Source organism: Alligator mississippiensis, chromosome 7 (genome assembly GCF_030867095.1).
Source record: "Alligator mississippiensis isolate rAllMis1 chromosome 7, rAllMis1, whole genome shotgun sequence".
NCBI classification, from domain to species: Eukaryota; Metazoa; Chordata; order Crocodylia; family Alligatoridae; genus Alligator; species Alligator mississippiensis.
The window spans coordinates 132,275-156,372 of NC_081830.1; the positions used below are offsets into that span (position 1 = coordinate 132,275).

Genomic DNA, 24,098 nt, shown 5'->3' on the forward strand with positions numbered 1-24,098 from the left:
GGGGCGCAGAAGGACGGCTGGCCAAGTGCCAGGGCACTTGTCTCCAGGGACTCGGGTATGGGATACAGAGCCTGCCCCCAGGACGGATGGCAGGAAGTCTTCGTGTGAGCTACCAAGTGGGCAAAGGACCATGCTGGCCACCCAAGAGGGGCCCAAGACCCGTACCCTGAGAGACAGGGAGGTCACTGGGGGGGGTGGCCTAATGCTCCCCGAAGCCAGAAGTCACAGAAATCTATGCTGGTACTTAACCCCCTAGGTACAGAGGTGGAAGAATAAGGCTATGTGGACACATCTCGCCCCTTTCCAGCACTGGGAAGAAAATAAAGTACGCTGCAGCGATTTTAACAACAAAAAGAAAATAACAAACGCTTTCATTCCCAGGCGCTCCTCTCTCTCGCTCGCCACACACTGACAAGGAAGAGTGTTCCCAGGCCGGAAAGCAGCTCCGCGCTGCAAACTGCTTGTCCTCGAGCCTTACCCTGCAAAATCCTCCTCCACTCCCAGGAGGCAAGACGGCTGGGACCGGCACCCTCCTTACAAGGTACGGCCTGCCTGGCCAGCCAGATCGCCCATAGGCGAGGGCTTCCTTACAGGGAGGGCCCTCAGCCAGCCGAAGGACAGAGCTGTCCCCAAAAGGCACATGGAGACCTGGACCCTGCTTACAGGGTGGTCCACAGCTCTGCAGAACCTAGCCCTCCACCAAGAGACACGGGACTCGCACCCTCCTTACAGGGCACGGCCCGTCTGACCAGCCAGACTGCCCACAAGGTTTAAAAGGGACATGCCCAGAGCCCTGCTTACAGGGCGGGCCAACAGCCAGCCAAAGGACAGAGCTGTCCCCAAAAGCACACTGAGACCTGGACCCTCCTTACAGGGTGGTCCACAGCTCTGCAGATCCTGGCCGTCCTACAGGATGCCTGGGACTCGTCCCCTCGTTACAGGGTGGCCCAGGGGTCTGGATGTGGAGTACCAGGCACAGATGCAGGATGAAGGACAGATGCCTGGACTCAGAGAACGGTGAGGAGACCACAGATTTCAACCCAGCCACGGGAAGGTCATCAGGCTCTGGGATGTGAAGAGTTTGCTGTCACTCCACGAGACCCGGCTCCTGTCTGCAAGGCCCTCTTGCTGCACAACGCGGCAGACTGCGCCGTGTCTCTCAGCCCAGCGGAAGGCGGCTATGCCCACCCTGCTTACAGGGGCACCTCTCCGGCTGGCTGGCTATGGCAGGGGACTTGGACTCCCAATTACGGGATGTCCAGCGCTACACATGGTCAAATTGCCTGTTGTTCTCACGTGTTAGGAGGCAGCACGCACCCCGCGTACAGGAGGCTGCACCATTGGCAGCCAGCTGGCCTGGACCCTGATTACAGGGCAGCTGCGATGCGCAAGACCACCAACCAGATCCACGGCCTTTAGAAGAGGCGGCGGTGACACACGCCTTGCTTACAGGGTTGTCCACCTTCCACCCGACTGCTGCAGAAGTGCAACGGCTTCAAGGGCTGAGACCCATTTCTGAGTTACAGAGAGCTCGCCCAAAGGCTCACACATGCAAAAAGTGGCTAATACATGACTGAGACCTGAAGGCAGGGAGATCATTCTGTCCAGAGTCCCTTCCCTTCGCACCCCGTTTTGCTGGTTTTTTGCCCGTCACGGCTTGCCTGCGGCTTGTCCTTCCGACACCTGCAAAAACAAAGAAGAAAAATCTAAGAACCCAGCTCCCACAACAATTCAGGGAGACACAGCCTGGGCGTAAGGCATGGAGCGAGAGACTGGGACAGGAAGATGTAACGTCTCCCTGTTTGGTCCTTCCCTGTAACCCCCGTTGATCCATCTTCTGTTTGACAGAGAGAGAAGCAGAAATCTCTTTGTTCAGCTTCCAAAGACTGGGTCAGTAGGAAATGGAAAGCCATGGGCCACGAGCCTACAGACCCAACTTGTGCCATGGCACAAGACAGCAGCACAAGGCACCTGGAATCCTACTGACAGGACGGCGCCCCCCCACCCCAATCACTGGCTTCTGTGGCACAAAGTCAACCGAACAACGGTTGCTCAGGTGGTGCAGTTCAAGAAAGCAAGCAGCCGCACACCTGGAGGACAACGGGCACAAACTACAGCTTTCCTGACAGAGAAGTCAGAGCCCTCAAAGGACCCAATAAAGGTTCCAAAGCTCCGTGCTCAGCTGGGGGATGTAACGCAAGCCCAGATAACAGCAGCGAGCGGGCGAGGAAGCATCTGCTCACCTGCAGCTGGAACAGACTTGAACCCGAGTGACAGCACGCTCACAACGTCCACTGTCCTAAAGAGCTCCCCGTCTTGGAAAGGGAAGGGGAAGAGGACACGCCTCTGGTTTACGGGATCCTCACTACTCCACCTAAAACTTATCCACACATGACCACATCAGGAGCTAGGACACAAATCCTGCTTAGAAGGAAGTGCCAGCGATCCAGCCATCTGAGGCCCACTGATCCCAAGGTCTACAGCTTGGTGATGGAACCAAAAAACATTTTGAAAAGTCACCACATCAAAACTCCCTTACCTTTGCTGGGCTGGCATGGTTTTCTTCCCTCCTTGTAGGTGGATTGCTGCTGGTCTGCCATTTTCTCTGCTTGGGCCTGTAATAAACAGAGACAGAGACCGCATTTAACTCACCACCTCGGAGAATGGGTCTGTGGGCCGCAACTTGTCTCCCTCTCTTACCTGGACCTGCGGCCGCTGTCCTCTGTCCGCGGAGATGGGGGAGGCAGACATCCGGGCCAGCCAGAAACTGCGTGCGAAGGCCAGGACTCTGGACAGAACTGCTAGGGCGGCACCATGAGCGGTGACCGCCAACACCAGAAACCCTGCTTACAGGGCGGCGCTCCCGGCACACAGCTGGCTGCTGGGGCATGAAGCCCAGAGAAAACCTGCAAAGACCTGAATGCCAGCTGACAGATACCTCAGGCGGTCTTGACCAGGGGTCAAAATTGCCCCATTCCTGGAGGACATAAGGGCCACAACTTCAGCCTCGTGTCACTGAAGCCACAGAGCCCAAAGGACTAAACAAAGCCTCCTCCTCCCCCGGGGTCAGAGCGGGTGGGGGGGCGCAGCCCTGTTTACAGGGCGCGGGGAGAGGCCCTCTCAACAGTGCCAGGAGCAGCAGAACAGAGGAGCAGAGACCTGGACCCGAGTTACAGGGAGGTCACGATGCCTCGGGGTGCCAGCGCACTGCAACCTTCCCTGTGGCCCGTGGGTATCGTCTCTGGCCAACCTCACCCACTGGAACAAGACCCAGAAAATCAAGGGGACCTGGACCCTGCTTACAGGCTGCAGGCCGGGGCCAGGGGCGCAGGAGGACGGCTGGCCAAGTGCCAGGGCACTTGTCTCCAGGGACTCGGGTACGGGATACAGAGCCTGCCCCCAGGACGGATGGCAGGAAGTCTTCGTGTGAGCTACCAAGTGGGCAAAGGACCATGCTGGCCACCCAAGAGGGGCCCAAGACCCGTACCCTGAGAGACAGGGAGGTCACTGGGGGGGGTGGCCTAATGCTCCCCGAAGCCAGAAGTCACAGAAATCTATGCCGGTGCTTAACCCCCTAGGTACAGAGGTGGAAGAATAAGGCTATGTGGACACATCTCGCCCCTTTCCAGCACTGGGAAGAAAATAAAGTACGCTGCAGCGATTTTAACAACAAAAAGAAAATAACAAACGCTTTCATTCCCAGGCGCTCCTCTCTCTCGCTCGCCACACTCTGACAAGGAAGAGTGTTCCCAGGCTGGAAAGCAGCTCCGTGCTGCAAACTGCTTGTCCTCGAGCCTTACCCTGCAAAATCCTCCTCCGCTCCCAGGAGGCAAGACGGGTAAGACCGGCACCCTCCTTACAGGGTACGGCCCGCCTGGCCAGCCAGATCGCCCATAGGCGAGGCCTTCCTTACAGGGAGGGCCCTCAGCCTGCCGAAGGACAGAGCTGTCCCCAAAAGGCACATGGAGACCTGGACCCTGCTTACAGGGTGGTCCACGGCTCTGCAGAACCTAGCCCTCCACCAAGAGACACGGGACTCACACCCTCCTTACAGGGCACGGCCCGTCTGACCAGCCAGACTCCCCCACAAGGTTCAAAAGGGACATGCCCAGAGCCCTGCTTACAGGGCGGGCCAACAGCCTGCCGAAGGACAGAGCTGTCCCCAAAAGCACACTGAGACCTGGACCCTGCTTACAGGGTGGTCCACAGCTCTGCAGAACCTAGCCCTCCACCAAGAGACACGGGACTTGCACCCTCCTTACAGGGCACGGCCCGTCTGGCCAGCCAGACTGCCCACAAGGTTCAAAAGGGACATGCCCAGAGCCCTGCTTACAGGGCGGGCCCTCAGGCTAGCCAAAGGAAAGATCTCTCGCCAAAGGCACATGGATGCCCAGACCCTGCTTACAGGGTGGTTCACTGCTTTGCATAACCTAGTCCTCCACCAAGAGACGCGGGACTCACACCCTCGTTACAGGGCAGTCCAGGGGTCCGGACATGGAGTACCAGGCACTGATGCAGGACAAGGGACAGATGCCTGGACACAGGGAAAGGTGAGGAGGCCACAGGCTTCAACCCAGCCACGGGAAGGTCATCAGGCTCCGGGGTCTAAAAAGTTTGCTGTCACCAACGAGACCCGGCTCCTGTCTGCAAGGCTGTCCTGCTGCACAATGCGGCAGGCTGCTCCGTCTCTCTCCAGCCAGCGGTAGGTGGCTACGCCCACCCTGCTTACAGGGGCACCTCTCCCAACTGGCTAGCAATAGCAATGGACTTGGACTCCCAATTACGGGATGTCCAGCGCTACACACGTTCATATCGCCTGTCCTCGCATGTTAGGAGGCAGCACTCACCCCGCTTATAGGAGGCTGCAGCATTGGCAGTCATGTTTGGCAGCTGGCCTGCACCCCGATTACAGGGCGGCTGCTCCGCACAAGACCACCAGCCAGATCCATGGATTTACAAACGAGGTAGCGGTGACACACACCTTGCTTACAGGGTTGTCCACCTTCCACCTGACTGCTACAGAAGTGTAACAGCTTCAAGGGCAGAGATCCATCTCTGAGTTACAGAGAGCTCGCCCAAAGGCTCACGCAGCCAAAATTTGGCTAAGACATGACTGAGACCTAAAGGCAGGGAGGTCACTCTGTCCAGAGTCCCTTTCCTTCTCACCCTGTTTCTCTGCCTGGCTTTTCTCCTACCTCGCCTCTTCCCCGCTGCTTCTCCTTCTGGTTCTCCCGAGGCCTGCAAGAACAGAGACCGAGACCGGCTGTAAGCGAACAGAGCCAGAGTACACATCCAGCAGCTTGAACTTCTAATACACTTACCATCCTCCAGAAACCTGCAACTTTCCCCGTAACCCATGGGCAATGCCTCTGGCCAACCTCACAGCGTAGCCTCAGATGAGCAGTAATAAAGCCAGGAAACCTGGACCCCCCCTCCCAGACCAGGGGCACAGGAAATCCCACCATCCCAAGCCCCCGAGGCTCATGAATCCCCGGGGTGTACCACTTAGTGGTGGAGCCCAAGGAGCAGACACTTTCTGTGTCAAAATTCTCTTACCTGTGCCTCCTGTTAGGCTGGCCTCGTTTTCCGCCTTCCCGGTCAGCTCGCTCCGACCCATCTGCCATCTTGTCTGCTTGTCCTTCTGGGGATGACGTGCAGACCCCCAAAGGGGACCTGCTTTGCAGGATTCGGGGCTGCAGCCTCAGGTGGCCAGGCCAGTCTCCAACACTCGACTCCCGGACAGCCAAGTCAAGCGACATCTGCCACCAATCCCTTTCAGCAAGGGATTCAGCATCCTGGGTGGCCAGCCCGGAGGCCCTCAGCACGCAGTGGTTGCAAGGGAACCACTGCAGAAATGAAAGGGGGCAGCGGGCGGGGAAACTTGGATGTGAAAGAACAGGACAGGAGAGAAGAGAAACAGCGCAGAGGGGGAGCAGAAACTTGGAGGTGAAAGGCACCAGGCACCAAGAAGATGCCAGGCAGATCAATTTTATTTGTCCATTAAATAGCAGGCCAGCTCACACCTGCTTTTGCGTTGTCTTCTCTGCTGGTTGTCTTTGGCGGCACCCCGTGTGCTCGTGCTTCCCCATGGGATGGCCTTGAGAGGGCACAAGCCCCCTCAAGTGACCACCAGTGCTTGACCGCCCACAGAGCTAGGCAGCACCACACCGTAGCTCGGGCTTGGGGGTGTGAAAAGGCTGTCAGTGCTTGACCCGTTTGCGAGCAGGGCAGCACCACACCGCAGCTCGGCAAGATGACCCCGAGAGCAGACAGCGGCGACCTCCAGGCCTTTGCCCACTGCAGCCCCAAGTGATGCCTTAAGGAGGGGCCGCGGGCCAAGCCCTAGGGACCTGGCCCGCGGCCCCCCCCGAAAGGCCTTAAGTGAGAACTACAGGGGTTCAGACCAGACCCACTGCCAACCCGAACGGTAACTTAAGAGAGGACAGCGGGGGCCTACGGACCTGGCCGCTGCCCCCCGCAAATGACACCATCAGGGAGGACTGCGGGGGCCCTCCGGCCCTCCCCACTGCGGACCCCAGTGACGTCTTAAGGGAGGACCGCGGGCAGAGACAAACCGCCCCTGCCCACCGCTCCCCCAAATGATGCCTCAAGGGGGCAGCGGAGCTGGCTACGGACCTGAGCCTCCGCCCCCCAAATGACAGCCTTAAGGGAAAGCTGCGGCCAAGGCCGGGGACCTCGCCCACTGCCCCCCAAATGGCGTCTTAAGGGAAGGAACGGAAACCTGCAAGCCCAGCCGCTGCCCACCCCGCGGGTCACCGGTGCTTGACAGGGACTACGAGCCACGCAGCACCCACGTGGCTCGGGACGTCACTCCCCACAGCCTGACACACCCCCGGGCCTGCAGAGGGGCCGTAGGTCCCCAACTGCAGCCCCCCCCCACGTCCCCCCGACGCTCCACCACAGAGGGTGCAAGGAGGTCTACGGCTGGGCCTCACCTCCCCGGGGCGCCGCCTCTTCAGGGCTCTTCTGGGGTTGCCGCTCCCCGCCCGCTGGCCAGCTCTACCAGCTCTTCTCAGCCCTTCTCCTCCTGCCGCGGCGGGGCAGGCGCCGCTGCCTCTTCAGGGCGCTTCCGGGGTTACCGCTCCCCCCCCGCTGGCCAGCTCTACCAGCTCTTCTCCGCCCCGCTCCCCTCCTGCGGCAGGGACCCGCCGCTCCCGCCTCTTCGGGGCGCTTCTGGGGTTACCGCTCCCCCCCGCTGGCCAGCTCTACCAGCTCTTCTCTGCCCGCCGCCGTCGTCCGCGCGCGCGGCACGCGGCCTTTTATCGCTGCTGGAGGCCCCGCCCCCGATGGCGGACCAATAGGAAAGCTCGGGGGGGTCACTTCCCCCCTCAGCGCCACTTTGCCACCTTGTCTCTAAGGCAGGGCGCGCAAGCCTTCCTCCTGCCGTCTCCTGATTGGCGGGGAGGGAAACGCCTCCGCCAATCGGCGGGCGCCAGCCGGCTCAAGCCGCCCAGCGCGCCGCCACGTGGGCCGTTCGGCGGGGACAGGCCTCGTGCCGGGCCCCTCGGGCGTGGGGGCAGGGCGACACCCGCGCGGGGCCTTGTCCCTGCAACAGGGCGGGCGGGCGGGGGGGGGCTCGTAGCCCGGCGGGGCGGGGCGGGGCGGGAGGAGCAGGCGAGACGAGCCCTCGTGCGGGCGGGATGGGTCGTGTGGAGACAGCAGGGCGTGGACTAGATGACCGCGCGCGAGACCCCTGCCCTTCAGCCCACCCCGGGAATGACGCGGGAGCGGGCTGAGGAAAGGACCGGGCTGTCCCCGAGGCGCTGGGATCTAGTCACGTTCCCGCCAATCGCCCGGCCTGGCCCCGCCCCTTCTCAGCGCCGAGGGTGCGCGGGCGGGAAACGCAGCCTGAGCCCCCCCCCCCCGCGGCGCCATGTTACCAGCGCCCGCTCTCCCCGCAGTGCCACACTCCTCCACACCACCTCCCCCCGCTCCGGCCAGGGCCGGGCACACCACACCCAGCACCCGACCCTCACACATTTCCACACCCACTTCCTTCAGGAGCCCACAACGGCTCCACTTTCCACAGAAAAAAATCCGCTCAACATGACTGAGTCCCCGCCTCGCACACCCGGCCGCGAAAACACTCCCGACCAGCGCGCGGTGCTGCGCGTGGAAAGAAGTCGCCACCTCACCACACGCTTTGTGTCTCACCACACCATTTTCCACAGAAGTGTCGCCATATCTCCACAGACTTGCACAAGGGGGGGAGCCATAATCCAGTTTCTCACAGAAATATCATACGTCCCCCCAAAAGTTGACAAATCACCACAAACAAATCACCACAGCGGTCCTCACAAAACCCTCGCCACAGCCCCAGTCCCCGAAGCGTCACACCATCTTCCCACTGAGGACAGACTTTTTTGTGGGGATTTTTGTTGGTTAGAAATGGGGCAAGTTGCCAGGCCCCGGGCTTTTGTCTCCCCTCTGCCAGCAAGGGGGCAGGGAACATCTCCAGCCTCCAGCCGCGCGTCGCTGAGGGGCTGCCGTCCCCGAGACTCGTGCGAGGGGCACGCCTGTCCCGGAGCCGCGCGGCCCGCGATGGAGCCGAGGGCTGCGGGGCCAGGGCCGTTGTGAGGGGAGCCGAGCTGAAAGAGGCCTGAGGGCTCTTTTGGGGGAGAGCAGGCAGGCCGCGGGGCACAAGGAGCTGAGGGTTGGGACGGGACGGGGGGCATCGACAGAAGTGGGGGGTTTGTGCGAGGAGTGCAGGACTGGAGCAGTGCGGGCTGAGGCAGGACTGAGGGGCACCACTGAAAAAATGAGGTCCCGAGGGTTGGGAGCGAGGGACACCGGTGAGACGGGGGGGGCTGTGGGCCGCGAGTGAGGGGCGCCACTGGAAAACACGGGGGCTGAAGCGTAGACGGGCACTCCTGGCTTCTCCAGAGCGCAGGCTTTGAGACCAGACGTGCGAGCGTTTGCTGCCGAGCACCGCAACGCAGACGTCTGCTGCCGGTCAAAGCTGAGCAGGGAACAAACCCCCAACCACCGTCGCAGGCGGCATCCAAACCCGCATTGGAGCCCACGCCAGCAGGGAGCTCGAAGATGACATGCTGACCATCTCGGTGCCCTGCGAGCAGCGTGGAAGGATCTTGCCTGGTGCCCCCAGCCTCACGTTAGCAGAGGTGGTTTGCGCCTGCCCGGGGCAATTCAGAGGAGAGCGAGAGCCAACCCCGACACTGAACCCCTAACTCAAAGTGGGGAGTGGGCACCGGCTGTCGGGGTAATCAGTCATTTGTCTGTCTGCCCTGCAGGAGGCGCCACAGCTGGTGCGGGAGGGGATGAAGCTGCTGACTGAGCCCACGGCCGGCCGGGGTAGGGGTGGCAGCTGTGCTCTCCCCGGGATCCCAGCAGATGCACCGGAGATGAGGGACATCTGCATCGTGCTGCGTGGAGGGAATGTGGACCTGGGCTCCCTGGCCTGGCTCATCGGAGCTTGGGGCAAAGAAGCTGCAGGAAACGAGTGGCCTGTGGAGCCACCTACCCCAGGGAGGGGACACAGGGCCCGGGCATCTCTGCGCTGTTGCTCTTTGTACCAGGGAAGCTCCAGCTACTCGTAAACCAGAGGCCACTCAGCACAAAAGGGCCTGGCTTTTGAGGAAGCAGGGGGAGCTCTTCCCTGCAGGGCGTGCACAACCTGTAATGCCGCAGCCCTGCTCTGCCCTGTCCGTCCAAAGTAGGCCAAAGCCGGGGACGGAGCCAGAGAGCTCTGGCAGCCAGGCCCGTGCACAGCCCATGCCCACAGAGCTTGGAGACCAGCCAGCTCCCCTACAATGAGAGCCTGGGCTCCGGCAGGATAGAGCCAGCTGGGGCTCCTTCCTAACGTATCAAGAAAACAGGAGGACGCACAGGTGTCCTGGTGCAATCTGTGGGGTTTCAAACTTCCCAAGGAGAGAGCAAGCACAGCCTGCAAAGTCCAGAAGCTGCCACACCTGAGAACACAACAGCCACCTCCCAAAAATAAGCCAAGCACTAGGACCTCTGTAGGCTGCACCGTATATTTGCCACTGAAATAGATACAACGGAGGCTGCAGCAGCGTGGGAAGGCACTACGCTAACACACGCCTGCACCCAGGAGACTCCTCGGGAATCCTGGACGCGGGTTCCGAAGAGCTGCTCCGTGTCCACCTCCGGCACGGGGGCAGGCTCCTCGTTTCTCACCCACGCCACCGGCTCTGGCACATACGGGTCATACGTCCACTTGGGAAAGACGCGTTTGTACAGGTTCATCAGCACCGTGTCCTGGGACTTCAGCTGTCCATCAAAGTGGCACTTCATGTGGCCATGGGTCCCTAGGCAAAGGGAGCAAGCAGGGCTGTGGGCAGCTCTCCCAGGTCAGGGAGGGGTTTGCTGGGCGTGAGCGGGTCCAGCCCACACCATGGAAGGAAAGCAGAGCAACCCACCTCCAAGCTTCCCTTACCTAGTGGCTCCTCGATGTGTCCCCTGCGGCCCCATTTTGTTCTCAGCTCAACGGGCTTAAACCACAGCACATCCTCTGTAGATCGAAGACAAGATGCATGCGAGACAGGCCAGGCCGCGGGTATATGCTGCCCGTCTGGCTAGCTCGAGCTGTCACCCTACAGCAGCTATGGGTACAGAGTGCACACCAGGCTTCCCGCTGCACACTGACCATGGCTGCAGCAGGGATGGGCATGTTTGAAGTGCAAAAGCCTGCCAGCAGGCAGTGGGGGGAGACTACGGGACTGCCTGGGACGTGCCAACATGAGCGGGACAGACCACCCCGACCTCTAGCCCTGCAGCACAGGGTTTCAGAGGCCCAGCTGTCTGCAATCATGAACTGGACTTCCCTGTGGAAGCTGCAGGGCTCCCGGACGCACGGACTGCCCTGCCCCACCTGTGAGTACCGTACCTCTGGTAAAGAACACGTACCGCACGACTGCCGTCTTGCTGAAAATTTTGAAGGGGTGACCGCTAAGCACCAGCCTCTTGATGATGAGCCTGTCTGGGTCCACCGCCAGCAAAGAGCCTGTGGCCAGGAGGTCGTGCATCCCTGCCCCAGGCAGAGGTGTTAGACAATCTGCACATACATGGAGCTGGAAATATAGAGAGTTACATATATTTAGAGCTGGGGTGGAAATATATAGACAGGTAGACATATAAAGCTGGAGATATTGAGCGCTGCAGTTATTCAAAGCTGGAGCTATACAGAATCCTGGATACAGGACTCCTCTATACAGGAGTTGGAGATATTCCGAGGTGAAGATATTAATAGCTGGAGATATTCAGAGCTGGAAATATAGATAGACGGAAATATTTAGACCTGGAGATATTCAGAGCTGGAGATATTCACAGAGGTAGATACATACAGATGTAGATATATGAAGATAGAGCTATACAGAGCTGAAGATAAACTGACCTGGACACATATATACAGGGAGATATATGAAGCTGGAGCTCTTCAAAGATGGAGATATGCAGAGAGGTAGATACATAGAGATGTAGATATATGAAGCTGTAGATAAACACAGCTGAAGATATACCGAGCTGGATATAGATATACAATATATATGTATATACAAACACAATACATACACACACACACACACTATATACACACACACAATATATCTATCTATCTATCTATATAAAGACACACTCTCTCTCTATACATACACACACACAAACACTCTCTCTCTCTATATATATGTACACACACACACTATACACACACACACACACACACACTATATATATATTTATACAGATTATACAGACACACAGATAGATTTATGTAGCTGGAGATATTCAGAGCTGGACATACTGACAGCTGGAGAGATTCAGAGCTCGAGATATTGAGAGAGGTAGATATATAGGAATGTAGATATAGGAACCCGCAGTTATACAGAACTTCAGATATTTAGACCTGGAGATATTAAGAGACACAGAGATTCAGAGCTGGAGATATATAGAGATGCAGCTATATGAAACTGGAGATAGTCACAGCTGGAGATGTTCAGAGCTGGATATATGGAGAGCTGGAGATAGGTAGACATGGAGATATTCACAGGGGTAGACATATAGAGATGCGGATAGATGAAGCTGGAGATATTGATATCTGGAGATATGCAGAGCTCAAGATATTGAGAGTTGGAGATATTGAGAGCTGGAAGGATTTAGAACAGGAGATATTCAGAGCTGGACATATTCAGAGACGTAGATATATAGAGATGTCGATAGTTCAAGCTGGAGATATGCAGAGCTGAAAATATACTGAGCTGCATATATATATATATATATATATATATATATATATATATATATATATACAGGTCTTTATATATGAAGCTGGATCTCTTCAGAGCTGGAGATCTTCAGAGCTCCAGATATTGACACCTGGAGATATTCAGGAAGGTAGATATAGAGAGATGTAGATCGATGAAGCTGGAGATGTGCAGAGCTGGAGATATATAGACAGGTAGATACAGAAAGCTGGAGCCATTCAGAACTGGAGATCTTGATAGCTGGAGATATTTAGACCTTGAGATATGCAGAGCGGGAGATATTCAGAGAGGTAGATATAGAAATATGTAGAGGTATGAATCTGGAAATATGTAGAGCTGTAGAAATAGAGAGATGTAGATATATGAAGCTGGAGATATTCAGAGCTGGAGATATTCAGAGCTGGAGATATATAGAGATGTAGACATATGAAGCAGGAGATACCTAGATCTGGACATCTATAGAGATGTTGACATATGAAGCTGGAGTTATTCAAAGCTGGAGATATTCAGCGAGGTACAGATATAGAGATGTAGATCTATGAAGCTGGAGATATGAAGAGGTGGAAATATATAGACAGGTAGACTTATAAAGCTGGAGATACTGAGCGCTGCAGTTATTCAGAGCTGGAGCTATACAGAGTTGGAGATATTCAGAGGTGAAGATATTAATAGCTGGAGATATTCAGAGGTGGAAATATTGATAGATGGAAATATTCAGAGCTGGAGATATTCAGAAGTGGAGACATTCAGAGAGGTAGATCCATAGAGATGCAGATATATGAAGCTAGATATCTACAGAGCTGAAGATATACTGACCTGGAGATATATATATATATATATATATATATATATATATATATATATATACATATATACACACACACACACACAGGTAGATATATGAATCTGGAGCTCTTCAAAGATTCATAGATTCATAGATGTTAGGGTCGGAAGGGACCTTAATGGATCATCGAGTCTGACCCCCTGCATAGGCAGGAAAGAGTGCTGGGTCTAGACGACCCCAGCTAGATACTCATCTAACCTCCTCTTGAAGACCCCCAGGGTAGGGGAGAGCGCCACCTCCCTTGGGCACCCGTTCCAGACCTTGGCCACTCGAACCGTGAAGAAGTTCTTCCTAATGTCCAATCTAAATCTGCTCTCTGCTAGTTTGTGGCCGTTGTTTCTTGTAACCCCCGGGGACGGCTTGGTGAATAAATACTCACCAATTCCCTTCTGTGCCCCCGAAATGAACTTATAGGCAGCCACAAGTTCGCCTCTCAACCTTCTCTTTCGGAGGCTGAAAAGGTCCAGTATCTCTAGTCTCTCCTCGTAGGGCTTGGTCTGCAGGCCCTTAACCATAGGAGTGGCCCTTCTCTGGACCCTCTCCAGGTTATCCCCATCCTTCTTGAAGTGCGACGCCCAGACTTGCACGCAGTACTCCAACTGCGGTCTGAGCAGCGCCCGATAGAGGGGAAGTATCACCACCCTGGACCTGTTCGTCATGCATCTGCTGATGCACGATAAAGTGCCATTGGCTTTTCTGATAGCTTCGTCACACCGACGACTCATGTTCATCTTGGAGTCCACTAGGACTCCAAGATCCCTTTCCACCTCTGTGCCACCCAGCAGGTCATTCCCTAGGCAGTAGGTGTGCTGGACATTTTTCCTCCCTAGGTGCAGCACTTTGCATTTCTCCTTGTTGAACTGCATCCTGTTGTTTTCTGCCCACTTGTCCAACCTATCCAGGTCTGCCTGCAGTTGTTCTCTGCCCTCCGGCGTGTCCACTTCTCCCCATAGCTTTGTGTCATCTGCAAACTTGGACAGAGTACATTTGACTCCCTTGTCCAAGTCACTGATGAAGACATTAAAGAGTATCGGTCCAAGGACCGAGCCCTGCGGGACCCCACTGCCCACACCCTTCCAGGTCAAGACCGACCCATCTACCACGACTCTCTGGGTGCGACCCTCCAGCCAATTCGCCACCCACCGGACTGTGCAGTCATCCCAGTCACAGCCTCTTAACTTGTTCACCAGTATGGGGTGGGATACCGTATCGAAGGCCTTCCTGAAGTCTAAGTATACGACATCCACCCCTCCTCCTGTGTCCAGGCGTTTCGTAACCTGGTCATAAAAAGAGACTAGATTGGTCAGGCACGATCTGCCCGCCACAAACCCGTGCTGGTTTCCCCTCAGCATAATTTGTCCTGCCGGGCTCTCACAAATGTGAGCCTTGATAATTTTTTCAAAGACTTTACCAAGGATGGAGGTGAGACTGACTGGCCTATAGTTGCCCGGGTCCTCCTTCCTCCCCTTCTTGAAAATGGGGACCACGTTAGCCCTTTTCCAGTCCTCCGGGACTTGGCCCGTGCACCACGAGCGTTCGAATATTCCCGCCAGCGGCTCTGCAATGATGTCGGCCAGTGCCTTCGGCACCCTCGGATGGAGCTCATCCGGGCCTGCCGACTTAAAGGCATCCAGTTCTTCCAAGTGACTCTGCACCGTCTCAGGCTCTACGCATGGCAGTCTGGCGCCTTGCTGCTGCCTCTCTACAACCCCAGTGAGAGACTTGTCGTGCCCCTCGCTTAGGAACACTGAGGCAAAGAGCTCGTTGAGGAGTTCAGCCTTGTCCCCCCTGTCTGTCACCAATTGCTTCTGCCCATTTAGCAGGGGTCCTATTCCTCCCTGGGCCTTCCTTTTACTCCCTATATATCTAAAAAACAATTCCTTGTTGTCTTTTACTTGGGTTGCCATCCTCAGCTCCATGGTAGCTTTGGCCCATCTAACTGCCTCCCTACAAGCACGAGCAGAGGAGGTATATTTGTCTTTGGTGATCTCTCCCTGTTTCCACTTTTTATGTGCTCCCCTTTTGGCCCTTGGGCTGCCCTGGATTTCTGTGGTCATCCAGGGAAGCCTCCTGGCCCCTTGCCCTCTTTTTCCTCGCTCGGGGATCGTCTTGCTTTGTGCCCGAAGGATCGTTTCCTTAAGGCACAGCCACCCTTCTTGGGCTCCCATCCCTTTAAAACTCAAAAAGATGGAGATATGCAGAGAGGTAGATACATAGAGATGCAGAAATATGAAGCTGTAGATAAACACAGCTGAAGATATACCGAGCTGGATATATATACACAATATATATATATATATATATATATACACAACCACACTACACACACACACACACACACACACACACACTATATACACAAACACACACTCTCTCTATACACACACACACACACACACACACACACACACTCCTTCTCTCTATATATATACACACATACACACAGATAGATTTATGTAGCTGGAGAAATTCAGAGCTGGACATACTGACAGCTGGAGACATTCAGAGCTGGAGATATTCAGAGAGGTAGATACATAGACATGTAGCTATATGAAGCTAGATATATACAGAGCTGAAGATATACTGACCTGGACATATATATACAGGGAGATATATGAAGCTGGAGCTCTTCAAAGATGGAGATATGCAGAGAGGTAGATACATAGAGATGTAGATATATGAAGCTGTAGATAAACTAGGCTGAAGATATACCGAGCTGGATATATATACGCAATATATATATATATATATATATACACAAACACAATACACACACACACACACACACACACACTATATACATACATATATATATACACACACACACACACTCACACTATATACATACATATATATATACACACACACACACACACACTCTATACACTATCTATCTATCTATCTATCTATCTATCTATCTAAAGTCACACTCTCTCTAAATACACACACACACACACACTCTATATATGTACACACACACACACTATACACACACACACTATATATATATATATATATATATATATATATATATATATACACACATATACACACACACTGTACATACACACAGACACACATACACACAGATAGATTTATGTAGCTGGAGATATTCAGAGCTGGACATACTGACAGCTGGAGAGATTCAGAGCTCGAGATATTGAGGGAGGTAGATATATAGGAATGTAGATATAGGAACCTGCAGTTATACAGAACTTCAGATATTTAGACCTGGAGATATTAAGAGATACAGAGATTCAGAGCTGGAGATATATGGAGATGCAGCTATATGAAACTGGAGATAGTCACAGCTGGAGATTTTCAGAGCTGGATATATGGAGAGCTGGAGATAGGTAGACATGGAGATATTCACAGGGGTAGACATATAGAGATGCAGAGAGATGAAGCTGGAGATATTGATATCTGGAGATATACAGAGCTCAAGATATTGAGAGCTGGAGATATTGAGAGCTGGAAGGATTTAGAAGAGGAGATATTCAGAGCTGGACATATTCAGAGAAGTAGATATATAGAGATGTCGATATTTCAAGCTGGAGATATGCAGAGCTGTAAATATACAGAGCTGGATATATATCTACAGGTGGATATATGAAGCTGGAGATATTCACAGATGTCAATATATAGAGAGGTAGATATATGAAACTGGAGATAGTCACAGCTGGAGATATTCAGTGCTGGAGATACACAGAGCGGTAGACATACAGAGATTGACATAGATGAAGCTGGAGACATACACAGCTGGAAATATAGAGATCTAGAAATCTATTGAGCTAGAGATGTTTAGAGCTGGTGTTATACAGAGCTGGAGGTATGAAGACCATATATCTTGACTTCAGAAAAGCCTTTGATCTGGTTTCCCACGCTCACCTCTTAGAGAAGCTGGCCAATTGTCGCCTTGGGTCCTCCACGATCCACCGGCTGGAAAATTGGCTCCGGGGTCAGACCCAGAGGGTAGTCATTGATGGAAGTCACTCATCGTGGTGTCCTGTGACCACTGGGGTCCCCCAGGGCTCTGTCCTTGGACCCATACTGTTCAACATCTTCGTTAACGATGTGGACACTGGAGTCAGAAGCGGACTAGCCAAGTTCGCCGATGACACCAAACTTTGGGGCAAAGCATCCACGCCAGAAGACAGGCGGGCGATCCAGGCTGACCTGGACAGGCTCAGCAAGTGGGCGGACGAGAATCTGATGGTGTTCAACACCGATAAATGCAAGGTTCTCCACCTTGGGAAGAAAACCCCGCAGCATCCTTATAGGCTCGGCAGTGCTATGTTGGCTAGCACTATGGAAGAAAGAGACTTGGGGGTCATCATTGACCACAAGATGAACATGAGCCTGCAGTGCGATGCTGCAGCTAGTAAAGCGACCAAAACGCTGGCTTGCATCCATAGATGCTTCTCAAGCAAATCCTGCGACGTCATTCTCCCTTTGTACTCGGCCTTGGTGAGGCCGCAGCTGGAGCACTGCGTCCAGTTTTGGGCTCCACAAATCAAAAAGGACGTGGAGAAGCTTGAGAGAGTCCAGAGGAGAGCCACGCACATGATCAGAGCTCAGGGAAGCAGACCCTACCATGACAGGCTGAGAGCCCTGGGGCTCTTTAGCCTGGAAAAGCGCAGGCTCAGGGGTGATCTGGTGGCCACCTACAAGTCTATCAGGGGGGACCACCAGTATCTGGGGGAACGCTTGTTCACCAGAGCGCCCCAAGGGATGACGACTAGGTCGAACGGTCATAAACTACTACAAGACCGTTTCAGGCTGGACATAAGGAAGAATTTCTTTACTGTCCGAGCCCCCAAGGTCTGGAACAGCCTGCCACCGGAGGTAGTTCAAGCGCCTTCACTGAACACCTTCAAGATGAAACTGGATGCTCATCTTGCTGGGATCCTATGACCCCAGCTGACTTCCTGCCCTTCCTTTGGGCGGGGGGCTGGACTCGATGATCTTCCGAGGTCCTTTCCAGCCCGAATGTCTATGAAATCTATGACACTCACCCCCCACAACCGCCACGAGCCCGCCCACGTGCCCGCACAGCCCCGCTCGCCGGCCCCGGTGCAGACGACGCCCCTCCCCCCCCATCACCCCTCCCCCCGCCCCCGGCACCCCGGAGGGGACCCCCCCGCGCCCCCCGCCGTGGCACGAGACCGGGCTGGGCCTGGCGCCTCGGCGGGCGGGCGGCGGGAGCGGCGACACGGCGCAGGCGCGGGGCGAGCGGCGGAGGGAGCGGCCGGGCGGCGGCACCGCGCACAAAGCCGCTCGCGGCACTGCTGCCTCCCTGCGCTGTGTCCGGGCCGGCAACAGCTGCAGTGCGCGGCGTGCCCACAGGAGAGCAGCACTGAGCCGTGCTCAGGAGCCGCCCGCCCCTCCCCGCTGCAGTGCCCGGCCTCAGCCACCGCGGGGCAGCACCGAGCGCGCTCTCGTTCTCCGCCTTCCAGCCCCGGCTGCGGCGCCGGGGGAAGCGCAGGACGGCGGCCCCGACAGCAGCGTGTCCTTGTTCACGCCCCCGCCCCCCGCCCCAGTACTGTCCAGGGCCGCACACCGTACCTAGGGGGTGTGTTGAAATCCAGCCATTAATATCTAGCAATATGCAGACGTACTGCTGTGTGAACACCTCCATCCATTTCCCTGTTGGGGAGATGGACGGCCACAGACAGACACTAGTAGGATGGCTACGTTCGTTATGGGGCGTATTCTGCACGCACACGCACATGCACACGCACACGCACACATCCCTGTCACAGCCCCGGGAGGGAGGCGTGTTTGCCCCTCGCCGCGCTCACGCTCACGCTGCGGCCCCCGGCTCCCACCCTGCTCGGGGCACGCGCCGGCCGCAGAGACAAGCGGGCGAACGTCACCGCCGGGGATCGGAGCTGGACCAATCGGCACACAAAGGAGTGCCGACACCCCCATCCCCGTGAGCCAATCCCAATCCGAGCAAGAAGGGCGAGCTCCTGGACCCGCCTCCTCAGACAGAGGCCAATCAGAGCGAAGCAGGGCGGAGCGGCACGGACCCTACCCCCAAAAGCAGCCAATCGCCGCTCTCCTGACAGGAACCAATGGGAACACGAGCCTCCGATCCCGGCCCCGCTGCGCTCCCCGGCCCTGAAGCCATGTCCGTGACTCGCGTGTCCGGCCCGAGCGGCGCGGCGCGACGCCGCCTGCCCCGCCCGCCGGCCCTGCCCGAGTGACCCCCGAGCCAGCGAGCGAAACTTGTGTTCTTCTTCTCTGTCTCCCTTGACCTCCCGCCTGCCCGAGCTGGAGGCGCGGCGCCCCGAGCCGCTGTCCCTCTCTCTGCCCTCCTCTCTCCTCTGGAAACCTCGTGTTGAATCGTAGGGCACTAGCACAGGGCAGGGTTTTCTTTTCTCCGCCTTTAAAGCCCGGCTGCTCCGCGCAGGGTGGCTGCCGCGCAGGGAGGGCGGCACGGAGCCGGCCTCGTTCCGCGGCTCTCCGCACCGCTTTCCACACAAGTATCACCATGTCGCCACAGGCACTTGCAGGAGAAGTTGGGAAACAAAAGCAACAATCAAGTTGCCCACAGAAATCTCTTTTCCCCCCAAAAGTTCCCAACTGGCCCCCGATAATCAGCACAATTGTCCTCCCAAAACACTCACCACAGTCCCACACAGCATCACACTGTTTTCCAAGTGAGAAGACATTGGTTCTGGGGATTCTTTTTTGGTTCGAGACCGTGTTTATTGAAATGTGTGTGTTTGCATTCTTCCAGCTCTCTCCACGCCAGCACGGGAGTCCCCCCGCGCCCTCCCCGCTGCTCCCCGCCGGTCCCCGCGCCCTGCGCAGGCCTGTGCCAGGGACTCGGGCAGGGAACACAGTGCCTGCCCCCAAGAAGGAGGGCAGTAACCCCGCGTGCCTGGTCCCACGTGACGGAAAGAGCAGCCCAGCCCAGCCCCCCCCCCCCCACAAGAGGGGGGGGGTCTCCCCTCCGCAATGCCCGGCGCGGCCACAGGAGGGCGGCTCTGAGCAGGGTTTGGCCTTCACTTTCACCTGCTGCTGCAATGCCCCGACGCGACCACCGGAGGGCAGCACCGAGCCGGGTTTGCCTTCATACGCAGGAGGAGACCACTCCCTGCTCAGAGCCGCCCTCCTGTGGCCGCGCCGGGCATTGCGGCGGGGAGACCCGGGCGGGCACCCCAGCCGGCTCGGCTCCGCGCCGCCCGCCTGGGGCTGGAGCGGGGCTTGGAGCCCGGAGATACGGACCCGGAACGAAGCCGGCTCCGTGCCGCCCTCCCTGCGCGGAGCAGGCGGGGTTTCAAAGCCGAGAAAATCACATGGAGGAGACAGGGAGGCTGCCCAGGCGGCAGGCGGAGAGAAAAGGGGCCCCGGGACAATCAAACAGCTTCACGCTGCAACCCCCACCGCAGACCAGAGCCCGACAGGCCCCGCGCCCTGGGAACGCGGCGTCCCGCACCACCCGCACGTCGCCAGAACATGCCGCCGCAGCTCTCCGGCCCCGCCCGGGTGTGCGGGGCTGCACCGGCACGTGGGCTCCGGGCGCAGCGGGTCCGGAACAGGAGACACAACGAGCCGACCGGGGCCGCTGAGGATCCGAGTTGGACCAATCGGCGCACAGAAGCCTGCACACCCCCACCATGGCCGGGCAGCCAATCAGAATGCGACGGGGCGGGGTGTCTTGGACCCGCCCCATTCCTGGCAAAAGCCAATGAGAACCAAGAAGGGCGGGGCGACGCTAACCCCGCCCTTGCGGCCACTCCACCCAATCGCCTCACGTCTCAAGTTGGCCAATGAAAAGGCGGGCCTCCGATCCCGGCCCGGAACGAAAGTCAGTGACTCGTGTGTCTGTCCCGGCCGCGCTCACTGCTCTGGGGACGCCCCGAGCGAGCGAGCGAGCGAGGCCTTTTTTCCTCCTCTCTCTCCGCCTTTTCCGCCCGGCCGAAACGTGCTGTCAGAGCCACAGCTGCTTGCCTCTCTCTCTCGACCCTTGTCGCCTGGCTGCAATGCCGCTCTGCAGGAAGCGACGGCAGCCCCGGGCCTGGTTTTATTTGTGCGGCTGAGTTTCTGGCTGCCGTGCCCAGCGCGGAGCTCCGGACTGGGCCCGTTTTGTGACGTGCCAGGGTCTCCGGACCCCGAAGCCCCGGTAGAAACGCGCCGGCGGCCCAGCCCTTTTTCCCCCTTCTCCGCCCTCCTCTCCTGCCTGCAATGCGGAGAGTGACCCACAGGAGGGCAGCACTGAGGCATTCCTTTAAAACACGGCACCACAGGAGGGCAGCACTGAGGCATTCCTTTAATACACGGCCCCACAGGAGGGCAGCACCGAGCAGCGCCGCTCCTCGTGGCTACAGTGTGCGGAGCGCACCACAGGAGGGCAGCACCGAGCAGCTCTGGTCCTCGTGGCTGCAGTGCGCGGAGCGCACCACAGGAGGGCAGCACTGACCCGGATATGTCTTAACACTGAGGCAGAGACCAACGCCGGGCTCAGAGCCGCCCTCCTGTGGCCGCGCCGGGCATTGCGGCGGGGAGACCCGGGCGGGCACCCCAGCCGGCTCGGCGCCGCCCGTCGGGGGCTGGAGCGGGGCTTGGAGCCCGGAGATACGGACCCGGAGCGAAGCCGGCTCCGTGCCGCCCTCTCTCCACGGACCGGGTGGGGTTGAAAGGCCGAGAACATCACATGGAGGTGACAGGGAGGCTGCCCAGGCGGCAGGCGGAGAGAAAAGGGGCCCCGGGACAATCAAACAGCTTCACGCTGCAACCCCCACCGCAGACCAGAGCCCGACAGGCCCCGCGCCCTGGGAACGCGGCGTCCCGCACCACCCGCACGTCGCCAGAACATGCCGCCGCAGCTCTCCGGCCCCGCCCGGGTGTGCGGGGCTGCACCGGCACGTGGGCTCCGGGCGCAGCGGGTCCGGAACAGGAGACACAACGAGCCGACCGGGGCCGCTGAGGATCCGAGTTGGACCAATCGGCGCACAGAAGCCTGCACACCCCCACCATGGCCGGGCAGCCAATCAGAATGCGACGGGGCGGGGCGTCTTGGACCCGCCCCATTCCTGGCAAAAGCCAATGAGAACCAAGAAGGGCGGGGCGACGCTAACCCCGCCCTTGCGGCCACTCCACCCAATCGCCTCACGTCTCAAGTTGGCCAATGAAAAGGCGGGCCTCCGATCCCGGCCCGGAATGAATGTCCGTGACTCGTGTGTCTGTCCCGGCCGCGCTCACTGCTCTGGGGACGCCCCGAGCGAGCGAGGACTTTCCTCCGCGCTCTCCGCCTTTCCCGCCCGGCTGCAACGTGCTTCAAGAGCCACAGCTGCTTGCCTCTCTCTCTCGACCCTTGTCGCCTGGCTGCAATGCCGCTCTGCAGGACGCGACGGCAGCACCGGGCCTGGTTTTATTTGTGCGGCTGAGTTTCTGGCTGCCGTGCCCAGCGCGGAGCTCCGGACTGGGCCCGTTTTGTGACGTGCCAGGGTCCCCGGGCCCCGAAGCCCCGGTAGAAACGCGCCGGCGGCCCCGCCCTTTTCCCCCCTTCTCCGCCCTCCTCTCCTGCCTGCAATGCGGAGAGCGACCCACAGGAGGGCAGCACTGAGGCATTCCTTTAATACACGGCACCACAGGAGGGCAGCACCGAGCAGCGCCGCTCCTCGTGGCTGCAGGGCGCGGAGCGCACCACAGGAGGGCAGCACTGAGGCATTCCTTTAATACACGGCACCACAGGAGGGCAGCACCGAGCAGCGCCGCTCCTCGTGACTGCAGTGCGCGGAGCGCACCACAGGAGGGCAGCACTGACCCGGATTTGTCTTAACACTAAGGCAGAGACCAACGCCGGGCTCAGAGCCGCCCTCCTGTGGCCGCGCCGGGCATTGCGGCGGGGAGACCCGGGCGGGCACCACAGCCGGCTCCGCGCTGCCCGCCTGGGGCTGGAGCGGCGCTTGGAGCCCGGAGATACCGACCCGGAACGAAGCCGGCTCCGTGCCGCCCTCTCTCCACGGACCGGGTGGGATTGAAAGGCCGAGAAAATCACATGGAGGAGACAGGGAGGCTGCCCAGGCGGCAGGCGGAGAGAAAAGGGGCCTCGCCGCAGACAGACAGCTTCACGCTTCCAAACCCTGCGCAGAACAGAGCCCGACAGGCCCCGCGCCCCGGGAACGCAGCGTCCCGCACCACCCGCCGAGCTCGCCACAACATCCCGCCGCAGCTCTGCGGCACGGCCCGGGCGTGCGGGGCGGCAGCGGGACGTGGGCTCCGGGCACAGCCGACCCGGCCGCGGGAGAACAGCCGGCGGAGCGGGGCCGCTGAGGATCCGAGTCGGACCAATCGGAACACAGTCACGCGCACAGCGCCCACCATTCCCTGCTAGCCAATCAGAATGAGACCGGGGGTGAGGTCGTTCTGTTGGGCCCGCCTCCTCGTGCCAAAGCCAATGAGAGCGAAGAAGGGCGGAGCGGCCCTGACCCCGCCCATGCGGCCACCCCACCCAATCGCCTCACGTCTCAAGGTGGCCAATGAAAAGGCGGGCCTGCGATCCCGGCCAGGAACGAACGTCCGTGACTCGTGTGTCTGTCCCGGCCGCGCTCACTGCTCTAGTGACGCCCCGAGCGAGCGAGCGAGCGAGCGCGGCCTTGTTTCCTCCTCTCTCTCCGCCTTTCCCGCCCGGCTGCAACGTGCTGCAAGAGCCACAGCTGCTTGCCTCTCTCTCTCGACCCTTGTCGCCCGGCTGCAATGCCGCTCTGCAGCACGCGACAGCAGCACCGTGCGCTCTCTGCCCTGATTGGTCCGCCTAGGGTCGGGTGCGCGCTGCAAGGTGCTGGCTGCGGGAGCGGTGCTGGCGGGGAGCGGGCGGGCGGGCCAGTGCTGGGGCCACCCACAGCTCGGGCCTCTTCTGGGTAGACAAGGGCTTATGGCAGCACCTCAGCAAGGTGACACTGTGCTGAGAGCCTGCCTGAGGCACTGGCCAGGATAGTAAGAGTTGAGTAGTGATGTTGGGTGCCTAAGCACAGGCTTTG

At 58.0% G+C, this 24,098-nt stretch overlaps 1 protein-coding gene across 1 annotated transcript; it reads right to left on the reverse strand.

The window, feature by feature from the left end:
• Positions 1-9,975: 9,975 nt before the first annotated feature.
• LOC132251311 (pre-rRNA-processing protein TSR1 homolog) lies at positions 9,976-11,082 on the reverse strand. The gene is made up of 3 exons (XM_059730360.1): positions 10,889-11,082; positions 10,439-10,513; positions 9,976-10,310 (listed from the first exon to the last, which is right to left on the reverse strand). The coding sequence occupies exons 1-3, from the start codon at positions 11,025-11,027 to the stop codon at positions 9,991-9,993; spliced, it is 534 nt and encodes a 177-aa protein (XP_059586343.1). The 5' UTR covers positions 11,028-11,082; the 3' UTR covers positions 9,976-9,990.
• Positions 11,083-24,098: the final 13,016 nt, after the last annotated feature.